Raw genomic sequence first — 12,196 nt, 5'->3', positions numbered from 1 at the left:
GTGTGAGCAACACATATGGAGGATGTGCTGCTCACAGTCTCTTGTTAAAAGAATACACTGTGGAAATCGCTAACACTGCTGCGGTATAACGTTCCAAAATAGCACAGAGGACACTATTTTCCAAATTTATTTTCCATGTTGTCAGGAAGCGCTGTCGGGAGCGACGTGACGAGCGTGTCATGGAAATGGCGCAGCTTACGGTTGTGATTCTGTATCTCTCGTTGGATCTGCCAATCAATTGTGTATCTGTCATTTAGTCCATGGAATAAAAGCTCCAATCGGATGTGATACTGTTTTTTTTTTCTTTGATCCGCCTCCGCATGCATTCTCTGTTCTTTGCCTGCTGGCGTCGTCTTTATCAGCTCCTTTTGGTGTTTCTGCATGCGCTTCTTGAAGACACCGGGGTATGAGTAATGATGTGTGCTCGTTCGCCTTCTATCGCTCGTCTTTTTCAAGCTCTGTGGCGTAGGTGGTGGTGACTTTTTTTGGGTGTCGCATTGTGGATTGTTTGCAAAGGCTCGATATGATGACATCTTCTTCAGTTATGGTTTATTGTAGCGGGTGATCGGGATGGTGTGGTGCTGGATTTGACTGTCAGCTGATACTCGCGCATCTTTCCTTTCTTGTCTCTCGGATTCCAATTCAACATTCTTCCACACAGGAAATAAATGCAAATGAAAAGTAGGAACCAAAATTAACATTTTAACATTTTTAACTGGCATGCACATGTTAAAACAAGTAAACCACTGAGAACAAGAACAGAACACAGTAAAGCCAAAGGGGAAGCAAAACACTCAACAATGTGATGAAATAACGTGCAGAAAATTTGGCTGAATGGTGGCTGGAGTTTTTGCCCAAGAAAAAGCTAATTAAAGAATAACATAAGGACATCACAAGGCAGAATGGAGGAAAAACAAAGGCAAAGAAGAGAAGTCAACTGTTTTTAAAAGCAAAATAAAACACAGAGGACTCATCCATTGAGTACTTCTAAAACAGAAATAAAACAAAGCCAACATTCCAAATCATCCATGATTTGCTAGCGTAAATCTGCAAATCCGGATTTTTTGTGCACATTTGCCCCCCAAATTTTTGGCTGACCTCTGATTCTCCATTCTGAATGAACAGAGGATCCCAAAGCATGTCCTAATTCGGCATTAGTACGAGCCAGTGGTTGTCATAACGTTTTACACCAACGAGTGGCACCACAACAAAAATACTTGGTTGTCCAAGTGTCCCCATCATCAGAAACATTTTAATACAGTAGTGCCATATACTGAATGTGCTCACCAAAAATAATGTAGTAATATAATTTCCAAAAACGTATATTCTATATTATTGTCAGCCATTCTCACATTATTTTTAAACATGTTAATCACAAACGGCTGTATGTGTCCCAAAACGTATTATTGTCAGCCATTCTCACATTATTTTTAAACATTTTAATCACAAACGGCTGTATGTGTCCCTAAACGTATGTTTGAGCGCACTTTAAAATAAATAAATAAATTGCTTTTTATGCTATAATTGCTAATTTATGGTAACAAGCACCTCCAAAACCACAAATGACACCAATTCAAACACAAAAGACACCAACCCCAACAATTGCTCTGACCTGAAAAAAAACGGCTGTCATGCTGTCGGCTGCCGACGGCCTCTGCGTAGATTCTTCCCGCTGCTTTTAGGCGCCATGATAACCTCATACCACCGCTTCCAAGTGTCACTGTCACATCAGATTTCTGGCCATTCTTCTCCCCTTTATGAAACATCATCAACAAAACGATCTCTACATTTAAAACATTAATAATAAAAATCGTTAACAACATGTTGAAAACCCGTTTTGGTCCAAATCATCGTTCAAAATATATTTGAGGTTTTGGCATGCCGTGATAGACGGGCATTTTTTTTGCCCACGAGAGGGAGACATCGCACAGACATTTTCACCATGACGCCAGTTCCACTTTTAGCCTCGTCCACGAAAGTACAGAAGGAATAATGAATTCATACAGTGAATGAAGAAATTAAAGAAATGCATTACTAAGAATGCAGTGGTTCATTTGGTCCCATTCATTTAATATCTAACTATTGCTCAAAACAATTTTGAACAATTTCCACAAAAGTACCCTGGAACGAAAACACAAGAGACAAGAAAGGGGTTCAAATATCCATTAATTAAAAAATAATAATTAAGATACCAATTATGTCATAGCGCAGACTGAGAAACTATCATTAATTTTGGGAAAGTGACAGAATTGCAGTGCTACATACCAACTTCAACACATCACTTCCTGGTGCGGTTGTTACCCAATCCCACAGCATTGTGTCATCTTTTTTTTCCCGTTGAAGGAGGTCAGCTGTTGGAGCTTGGAGACCGTGTTTACATCAGCACTCAAGCGGCACTGAATCACTGACTGTTTGTTAAGTGAATCCCAGGGGAAACTATTACTTCTAAAGCAGCTGGCCACGATTGCGCAACGCTGTCGGAAGATATAGAAGTCACGTCAAGCAGATTTTTCATCCAATTTCTAACAGGTTAAGAGTAAAAATAGTACAAAACCACGAGGCTGGTCCTTCTGTTGGAATAGGGCTCGCTAAAATAAAGTGGATGACGGACGTTCAGACTGCTGAGTTTCCCCCACGCCCCCGAGAAGTTTATTCAAATTCTAAACAAAAGTAAAAATTGTGAAGGTTTGAAAACGACTAACGACGTAAGCTGGAGTCTAGTCCTCCTTTTGAAACACTTTAACCCCGATAATTTAGCTTGACTTATAAATTGTATAAGAGCAACAGGTAGTTAGCTAAGCTAAAGCTAAAACCAATACTTTGTTGACTGATGTTGTAAGATGGACACATTGAGGCTAGCCCTTTTGGAAACAGGGTCGCTAAATAAACGTGGACGATAAGCAATTTCTGCAAGAAATTTGTAGTCGACTCTAGAGGTGCGTTTTGTTTCCCCCGACAGTTTTGGTAAAGTGTACAAGAGGATAGTAACGTTAAAATAATTCTTAAACTCATGTTGTCAGATAGAAACGTCAAGGCTGGTACTTTTTTCAGAGGAAGGATCAAAAGGGAGTCTGAAAGCCAATGTCCCCCCGCCCCCCTCCCCCCAAAATAGTTTTGGTCGTCTTCTGTACAAAAGTAAAAATAGTAAGGTTCAATAAAAAGCTATGATGTTGTAAGTTAGACGTGTTGACGATTGTCCTTCATTTGGAAATAGCGCCGTGAAATACGCGCCTGGCAGAGGTCTGAATTCCAAAGTTTTGAGTTTCCATCAATTAATTTTATTCTGTTCGAATATGTGATTTGTACTATCTTGGCGATGTTGGTACCATAATGTAAAGCTTTTTTTTAAAAGAGAATATGTATAGTATGTATGTATATGTTATTTGGGATGATTTGCAAGCCTTTTTTTAAGCATATAAAATGGCATCAATTTATTTGTTTTCTTTTGCTCCCATCGACATTTACAAGCCATCTTAAGCATTCCTTCTTTTCCATTTCCAGGCGGCACCAAAGCTCCCGGCGAGAAAGAGGCTTTGGAGCAGGAAGTGATGGATGTGGAGGGGGTACACTTGGAGGAGAGAGCGCCACCCGACACCCCCCACGGGGACGAGTCGGAGCTCAGCCTGAGCTTCCAGGGCTACGTGGCCGAACTGCGCCAGTGCCAGAGCCGAATGAGGAACGCCCAGCAGATGCCTCACGGCGCCGTTCACCTGGATGAGCCAGACTGCAAGGCGGACCTCTTCAAGGCCACCGTGGTCTAGCGGGCCGCCAACAATCCCCCCCGCCCTGAATCCACTGCTGCACTTTGAAAGCCCTGAGGGAAGGATCTTAAGAACTCTGCATGTACAAAGACATCAAGGCCTCCCCGAAAATGAAATGTTATTGTAAATTGGAATTCTGGTGTTCTGGTACGTTCAGTCGGTGTGATTTTGTGTTTTTGGTAGAGCGTGAGATTTCGATGACAAGCAATGAAAAATGACAACTTCTAAGATAGCATATTGTTTCTTTTGTGGGTGTTTGTATTTGTTTCTTTCATTTAGTATGGCCATCAAAAGACTTCATCAAAAGCCTACTATTTTTCTCATTTGGATTTTGAAAGTTGACAATAAATATCGTGTTGATTTGATATTTTCTCAACAATCTAAGCAAAAGATGCGATTTATTTTAAATTCCATTTAATAGGATAAATTTGAGACAGAAATTCACAAATGTTATATATATTCCCAACGATGGATACTCCAACATTTTTTTTGTTCAACGTGTTTTATTTGAAGCAAAAACATTGAATTTTTTTTTTTAGGATCAACAAATTAATTCCTCTTTTGTGCTTCCTGTATTGAGTCTGATGCCTGAATAGTTCCTCTAATTTCTGCTTCTGTGGTTGAAGTTGTCAATTTAAAAACAAATAAATAAATAAAGATGACGTCAAGTCTTTTAAGAGTTGATTAAAAAGTGAGGACTTTCCTCCTGGTCTGTTTATTCAAGTAATGAACATTGCTTATGTATCGCAGTTGTCTTTTGACATGCTGAGCTTGTTAACATCTGGATGGGCCATGCTGACAGCTGGTGGAAATTAGAGGTTGGCTAATGGGATTTTTTTTTTTTTTGCAGGAATGTCCTCAAAGCAACCCCCCCCCCCCCAGCCCAAAAAAAACCAACAACAACATTTTGGGCTACTGTGAGAAATCTTTAATGCCAATCCAAGATAATGACCACATGTACCCCTAATTGCCTAATAGTGGCAGAGTGTTTAAAAGAAAAAGTTGTAAAGTTCTAAAGATAGTTAGTTTTAGATTAGATAGATAGTTTTTATTAAATGGAAAAAAAGCTGTGATCTTTAAAGAACACCAGTGTATTGTCAGGGTGAAACGTTGCAATCTTGGGAGGAATACGTCACATTGTTACAAGATGAAGTCATAATATGATCATAATGTCAACTTGATTGTAGTAGTATGTTGCCTTTTATTCTGGAAAAGATTCCTTTAAAAAGTAAAAAATATGCCCTTGGAAAAAGTCTGCCAGTTGGTGGTGTGGGGGGTGGGGGGGGGGGGGTTCTAATAATTAATAACCTGAGTTTCAAGCTATGAGTCATCAATTGACCAACTGTTTTATCTTGATGATGAAAAACATTTGAGATACGAGCGAGCTTCAGACCCCCACCAGTGAAGGGCGCCAGCAACCACACACCTGCTGGCCGTCGTTTATGGACTTTTACACATTGAAGTGTAATGTGCATATGAATTTTGCTCGCGACTGGTCTTAGTTTTGGGACAATTAGCTACGCTCAAGCTGTGTTAAGTCTCAGGAGGCAGCCAGGCATGCATGTGTGTGTCTCCCCGCGGCTAACAGTTGACGCTGCAGTGATGTTAAAAGGAACACTTGTGCTTATTAAAACAGTAATTCGCTTTCGGTTGCTAGACAAAGTTAGCAGAACAAAATCAGCTTCAAACCGCCCCAGACGTGGGCTTCATGTCATGGACGCCTGCCGTCACTCATGCAAGTACGTCCGTCCACCGCTTGCAAAAAGTTTATGAAGATGTTGGTGTGGCGCTGCGAGTGAGCGTCAATTTGGGATAAAGTCGTCATTGACAATCCCTAGAGCAGGTGTCACCAACATTTTTGAGGGTGAGAGCAACTTCATGTGTACCGATTGTGTGAAGGGCTACCAAATTGATACACGTCTGAAATAACATATTTGTCCAAAATACCTTCAATAATATGAGGATGTGTTATTTTTAATACTTGATGATTTAAATTGTCAGACTTTGATCGTGTTTCGAAATGTCTCACAGTACTGCCAATGTTTGCATTTTTAAATCATAATTTCTACTAGCAAATCACAATGTCCAGGCACTGGCGGGCTACTCAAGTGGTCTTCACGGGCTACCTGGTGCCCGCGGGCACCATGTTGGTGACCACTGCCCTAGAGGTAGCTTTTTGAATGTTCCATATTGCGGTGAGGGATGCACTCTTCAAGTGGACGCTTCGAGAGGATCACATTTGGATAGCAAGCTCCACAATTAAGTGTCGTGCCTTGGTGACATTCAAAGTTGGGACGTTTACAAATCCGGTAGGTCCACAACCCTGTGAAAATATGTGGGGCAGAAAAATAAATGGATGGATGGAGGGATGGATGTATAGGGTGAAAAATTTGAAAGGACAAATAGTTTCTGGTCCCTCTGTTGACTCCCATGGAGACCTGGGGAGTTGGGGGGGATATGTGCCCATAGTCCTAATTTCATTCCAAATTTCCCCAATTGAAATTGGAAGTGAAAGATAATACAATTTTCCGAAAAACTAAAACAAAAACCAAATACATAAAGTGAGCTTGTTCGTGACAAACAGACCAATCAGACCAGATGATCCCTTTACATTTCTACAGCCATGGTAATTTACTGGAAACTTTTGGAAGACATACTGAAAAAAGTGATATGCGTTCATTTCATTCTTAATTCTTGATATTACCTCTCAGACATCCAAGCTTTGACTTTCCCTCAGAACTGTCGACAAGCTGAGGAAGGCCGCGCTTCCGGTACAAAGGAGCACCCATGCTACCCCTCTACCCCACCCACCACTACAACCTCCCCACCTCCCCCAATCGTGCTAGGGAGCTTGTGAGCGTTGAGGAAAGGCAGAAGGCGCAGGGTGTCCGTGGGGTAAGCACCGGGCGGAGGCGGAATAAGCCAGGACGTAGACGAACAAGCCCAAATGACGCAAGGGCTTGACTCAACATTAGACAGGATAATACTTGCAGGGATACACGCGCGCAAAAGCTCAGAGAGACGCTTCAAACTTCCACACATGACGTGAGGGCAGCTTTTGTTTTGTTTTTTTTCCCTTCCCGCAGCACATCGATGCATACTTCCACCATGACATACGGGCTCTTACTTTTTCTTCCATTTGTTCTCAGCACACGAGGGGTAAGTAGAACGCACATTTAAAAAAAATACTAAACGTGAACGTTTCTGTAGTCAAGTGTGCACTTTGCTTTAAAATTTGTTTTCAGCCTGCTCGTGAGACCGTTATCTTCAAAGAGCCAGATGCAAAGAGTCAAAAAGGTAACGCAACGCGTCCTTGCACCTCAAAGCTGAAAGAGACAAGCATTCCCACTGTTTTGGATTAGAGTGAGGATGCTGAGAGTCAAAGCGTTGGCACTATGGTCACAATTTTGCAGAAATGCTGAAAGACAAGCATTCGCATGACACCGTCCGAAAATTCATCTGTGGAAATGTGAAGAGTTTCAAGAACCTCAAATCGATTCCGTTGTCAAACAAATGAATAGCAAGAATGCTCAGAGTCGAGCATTCACACTCAAATTATTGTTATAATACGGTGATGCTGTGAGACAAACATTCAAAATATGGATATACACACACAGTATATGGACATACTGTGAGAATGCTGAGAATCAAATGAAAGTTTTGTTTCCCGTTAACAGTTGTCACCACATTTGGCAAAGAATGTGCACTTCCATTTCGCCAGGGCGGAAGAATTCATCACCACTGCATCACCGTCATCGCCTCGAGACCATGGTGAGTCCTCAAGGTGGAGCAACCGGAAAATAGTGGATAGTGCCATAATCTTGTAAAGTCACTTCCTGCTCTGTATTCATTATAAATGACACACGTCTGATGGGGAGTCCTCTAAAAGAGCGCTGCATGCTTTCCTTTGTCTGACTAACAGGTGCTCTCTTACGTCGAATTTCGACCGGGACCGAAAGTGGGGCTTCTGTGCGCCAGAACGAAGACATCTCAATGGTTAGCATTCGTATTTGCGCTATGATTCAAAGGTTTGAGCTCACTCAGACAATGTCACAATGTCCATCAAATCAAACCGCAGTATATCTCATTGATCCCTAAAAACTATGGCGTCACACAATGTGTCATGCGGTCCCAAAATGATCGACAAAAACATGCATGGTAGGTTGACTGAATGCTCTAAATTGCCCCTAGTTGTGATTGTGAGCACAAATCTATGTGCCCTGCGATTGGTTGGGGAACATTTCAGGCTGTACCCTGCCTGCTGCCCCAAGATTTGCTACGTAAATCAACAGTGACATTCTTACAAGTGGCAAAATGATTGTCGCAAAATAGCAAAAAGATCTGCAACCTCAAATTTGATTTGTACAATTTAAACCTCTGCGATACGGTGAGACTGCAAAAAGTGACTTTCTGTGAATAGCGTCTACAAATACACATTGTCTTCCTCGCTTTGCTTATTTTTCGCCAGTCTCTGTCCACGCGTCGCGAAGGATCACCGACCCGTGTCAATTGAAGCCGTGTCAAAACGGCGGCAACTGCACGCTCATCCCACACAGCACCGCATTCGAGTGCTCCTGTCCTGATGGGTTTTCCGGAAGACTTTGCGAGCGCAGTGAGTATGCCACGTGTGGGGATACATTCTTACGTTTACAACGTACGTGCTAAACAGTCAAAAGGTGCACCAACAAAGAGCCACCAAAATGCTGATTGCCGTTTAAATGGAAAATGGTCTGCTGGCGCTGTACGGCCATTTTTTTTGGAAAGTTTATGAACACACAGCTTTGCATTAAATATGAAATAAGTATTCCAAAATGGGAAAAAAAGTGTCAACGACACCCTAAATTCCTGCTTTGTAAGAAACTGCACAGTCAGGTTTCTTCTGTTTCTTTCACTTTTGTTGCCTGCACTGTTATCCGTTTTCTTTTTAGAACAGTGCTACGAAACTGTACACCTGCGGCATTATGACGCAGGAGAGTCTTGGGGCCGCATTCATCTCCGCAACGTGGAACAGTGCACGTGTCTCGGCGGCAAAATCGAGTGTCAACGAGCCCGCTACACGCGTAAGACTCACGCGACGGAACTGTCTTGTTTGCTTTCGTTACCGACACATACGATAGCACATAAATTCCATATACTTCGCTCCTGGCCAAGATCTTAAATTTGCCCCACACCTTTTCTTTGATCACAACGGAAGAAAAGACATACTATATGAGTCAGGGTGACTAACAAATGGCATTTTGGGACACACCCACACTTCCATCGGAGGTGGGAAGGGGGGCGGGGGTGTTCATGGGTATTTACAGTCGAAAGGAACAAAACCGCAGCGATGCTTTCACACGTCCTCAAGCCAAGCTGATATTATCCTGGGAGAAAGGGGACCCTGATTAAAGCTACAAGCATCACTGAACGGGCACTCACGGACATATTTCATGGCCATTCCTCGGAATGATTAAACCAAACAGAAAACAAAGAGAAATACATTTTGTGTATTTAATTAAAACAAGTGACGATGTGGCCTTATAGACACCCCCCACCTGCACGAGCTTAATGCTAACACAAACGGAAGATGCCACTGAAATGCTAACATGAGCATCAATAGTGCAGTTTTACAAGCCTTTAACATTTTCAAATCAGAGTCGCACGTAAACTTTTCTGGATTATTTTTTTTTTGGGGGGTGGGGCAGATTCCAAATCCAAATTAGTTTTTTCTCAACCATATCAGGTTTTCAGAATTATATTAAAGCTAATAAAATATGTAGTCAAGTCATGAATTAAGGGTTAGGTTCAGCAACAGATTTTTTCGTGAAAGGTCATAGCTATAAGTGCGGTAAAATCCATCTCGTGCAAGCTTTTATCAGTCAAACAAAGAAAATAACTCAAACCTGATGTTCATGTAAGAAAGTAAAGTCACATTAAAAAAAATCTGCGTCAAAAATATTTTTTTGGTCACATAAAGACATCTTAGGTTAAAATATACTTTTGAGCAGTGTAATAAAATGATATTCATCGGCACACATTCTTTATCATCCATGAAACATGTCTATTGGATTCAATCCAGTGATGCACAGCGTGACATGACAAACTTTTATGCATCCAGGGTGCCGCTCAAACCCGTGTCAGAATGATGGAACATGCCGGTTGATCACAGCCACGGGCAAGGAGGTGTGTAACTGCAGATACGGCTACAGCGGACCGCACTGTAGCTTCAGTGAGTGTAACCAGATCTGACGGTGACTCTTCCTCGTTCTTTCTTTTGGCTCCATTTCCAGCATCCTTCTACCATACTGAATACTGTATACCCCAACTTCATTGCTGCAACAACAAGGCGCTCTAAAATGTGTTAAGCCGAAGCCCGCATCCACAGGCTGGCAAATTTTTAGCTTGTTTCCATTCTTGCTATCTTGCACTCAATGCTGACAGTGAGGCACTCTAAAGTAGTCTGCTGACGGACTTTTTGATGGGTTCACGCATTGTCTGGGCGCAGGCATAGCTAGCTGGCTAGCTTTTGCGCCCGATAATTGCTGATGTGAACAAAGATACACAATTTCTGAGAAGAGGAGAAGGGCAATCCAACTGTTTTCCACCATTTCAGTTTTCCTAATTTTTGGGAGCATGGCGAGAATTGGACCAAGTGATGCACTTGTTTTTAATGTTTGGCTCATTTCAAATTGGAGGGAGGGAAAATATTGAAACGCCTTTTCTTTTTTTTTCGGCAACCAGAGCCAGAAAGCGAGTGCTACAACAGCCGGGGCATTAGCTACCGAGGCGTGGTGTCCACGGCGGCGTCTGGCGCCCGGTGCCTGCCGTGGAACTCAGACCTGCTGTACAACGAACTCCACGTGGGAACCGTGGCTGCGGCGGCCCTCAGGGGCCTCGGGGAGCATGCCTTCTGCAGGTGTGCATTTTGTGTGCATATGTGGTGACACCCTGCTAATTGACTGCCTATTTTCATAGTATCCAAGAAAAAAAGCAAGCTTGTGACACAGAAAGAGAACATTTTAAATGAAATGAATCATTATTCATCCATTACCCGATTCAGAATGCCCCGGCAATGGACTTGATTTTATCACATATAACAGATTCTTACAGCTGCTCGAGAAAATTTTGAGTGAATTGATATGCGGTACTATTGCGTGTATTTGCGGTTTACTATTCACTATTTCACCTCTTGGTGTTTTTGATGGCACAAGATGTCAGCAAAGCCCTGTCTGTCTGAATAGTAATTGTTTCAAGGAAGTACAGTTTGCTTCAGTGATACATCTTGACTGAGAGACAAGCTGTGTGTATCTAGTTAAGTGTAGTTTGGGTTGTTAATGGAAGTGGACTTTTGATTTTTTTTTTTCCAAACTCATATCATCGGTTGACCATAGTTTGGGGATGTCATTTGAACTACTGTGCTCATACAGGTAATTCTAAACTTTTTTTTTGGGTGACGCATTAATTACTCATGTTTTTTCCACTGTTCAAAAAGGTTGCAATATTAAAATGTGTGATTTTTAATTTTAACAGGCTGTAATAAACTATGATGGTCAAATGTTACTTATCATTTTTCCATCGTGAAAGAAAAAAAAATTCAAAGAGATAATTTGACTGGCATGAACAAAAACAATAGTTTTAATCCAAAATGTAGAAATAGAATCAGAACATACCTCGAAATGTGCAGGAATCCTGATGGCGACATAATGCCGTGGTGCTACACTCTGAGCAAGGGCGCCATCTCCTGGGAGTACTGCGCAGTGCCCTCCTGCAAGATGCCAGTGTGTGAGTATACGGAGGAAAATGTGATCATGCTAACCCACCACCCCGCCCAAAAAACATTTTATTGTAAATCTTAGCAAAAAAACTACTATAAATGACAATAACAAACGCATTTCTTTCCATAGCGTCTTCTCGTAGGATGAACACAAACTCTTCTCGTAGGATGAACACAAACACGCTACCCGAATTGGGCGACTCGGACCATTCTGTGGCAGACAAGAAACCAGTGTGCGGGACAAAGCACAAAAAGCGGGTGCCCGTAGCCAGGGGAAGGATCATGGGAGGAAACTTGGCTCTGCCGGGAAGCCACCCTTGGATGGCGGCCATTTACATCGGACAGTCTGACTTTTGCGCCGGGACCTTGATCGCCTCTTGCTGGGTCATCTCGGCGGCCCACTGCTTTTTCCGCAAGTATGTCCCAGCTCCTTCGCAAAACAAGATGGCCGCTACAAAATTATTCAGTTACCCCACTGGATGGCATGTTGGTGGGAAAGGGGTCTTCAGAGTCAGTGGTGGGAAGTTAGGGATGTGTCTTTTTAGATTTTCTTGTCCAATCAGATTTCAGCCTCTGTGTTGCAATGGCAAACTAATCCAACCAGAGCAGTCAGAAGTAGGAGTGCTGGCCTGTGCGACTGTAGCTACAGTATTACGAACATTACCAACCCTAATGTCCAATA

At 42.3% G+C, this 12,196-nt stretch overlaps 2 protein-coding genes and 1 long non-coding RNA gene across 6 annotated transcripts in view; 2 read left to right on the top strand and 1 right to left on the bottom strand.

Moving 5' to 3' along the window:
• Nucleotides 1-3,828, top strand: part of LOC127609378 (regulator of G-protein signaling 12-like) — a 27,212-nt gene extending 23,384 nt beyond the window's left edge. For all 4 annotated transcript variants that reach the window (XM_052079249.1, XM_052079276.1, XM_052079258.1 and 1 more), the window contains one exon: nucleotides 3,502-3,828. In XM_052079249.1, the coding sequence (XP_051935209.1) occupies nucleotides 3,502-3,761 (260 nt within the window). In that variant the 3' untranslated portion in view covers nucleotides 3,762-3,828. The remainder of the gene's footprint in view (nucleotides 1-3,501) is intronic.
• Nucleotides 1,625-12,196, bottom strand: part of LOC127609480 (uncharacterized) — a 15,230-nt gene continuing 4,658 nt past the window's right edge. Inside the window, exons 5-6 of the long non-coding RNA XR_007964613.1 lie at nucleotides 11,411-11,505; nucleotides 1,625-1,753 (exon numbers count right to left, since the gene is read on the bottom strand). This is a non-coding gene — a long non-coding RNA (uncharacterized LOC127609480). The remainder of the gene's footprint in view (nucleotides 1,754-11,410; nucleotides 11,506-12,196) is intronic.
• LOC127609431 (hepatocyte growth factor activator) overlaps nucleotides 6,604-12,196 on the top strand; it is a 9,009-nt gene continuing 3,416 nt past the window's right edge. The window contains exons 1-10 of the mRNA XM_052079326.1: nucleotides 6,604-6,920; nucleotides 7,007-7,058; nucleotides 7,439-7,532; nucleotides 7,684-7,757; nucleotides 8,230-8,373; nucleotides 8,690-8,821; nucleotides 9,859-9,969; nucleotides 10,482-10,656; nucleotides 11,425-11,522; nucleotides 11,645-11,930. Of these exons, the coding sequence (XP_051935286.1) occupies nucleotides 6,855-6,920; nucleotides 7,007-7,058; nucleotides 7,439-7,532; nucleotides 7,684-7,757; nucleotides 8,230-8,373; nucleotides 8,690-8,821; nucleotides 9,859-9,969; nucleotides 10,482-10,656; nucleotides 11,425-11,522; nucleotides 11,645-11,930 (1,232 nt within the window). The 5' untranslated portion in view covers nucleotides 6,604-6,854. The remainder of the gene's footprint in view (nucleotides 6,921-7,006; nucleotides 7,059-7,438; nucleotides 7,533-7,683; nucleotides 7,758-8,229; nucleotides 8,374-8,689; nucleotides 8,822-9,858; nucleotides 9,970-10,481; nucleotides 10,657-11,424; nucleotides 11,523-11,644; nucleotides 11,931-12,196) is intronic.

This window comes from Hippocampus zosterae, chromosome 1 (assembly GCF_025434085.1).
Source record: "Hippocampus zosterae strain Florida chromosome 1, ASM2543408v3, whole genome shotgun sequence".
Classification (NCBI taxonomy): domain Eukaryota; kingdom Metazoa; phylum Chordata; class Actinopteri; order Syngnathiformes; family Syngnathidae; genus Hippocampus; species Hippocampus zosterae.
The sequence above is the reverse complement of the archived record's forward strand: the minus strand, read 5'-3'. Positions and strand labels throughout refer to the sequence as shown.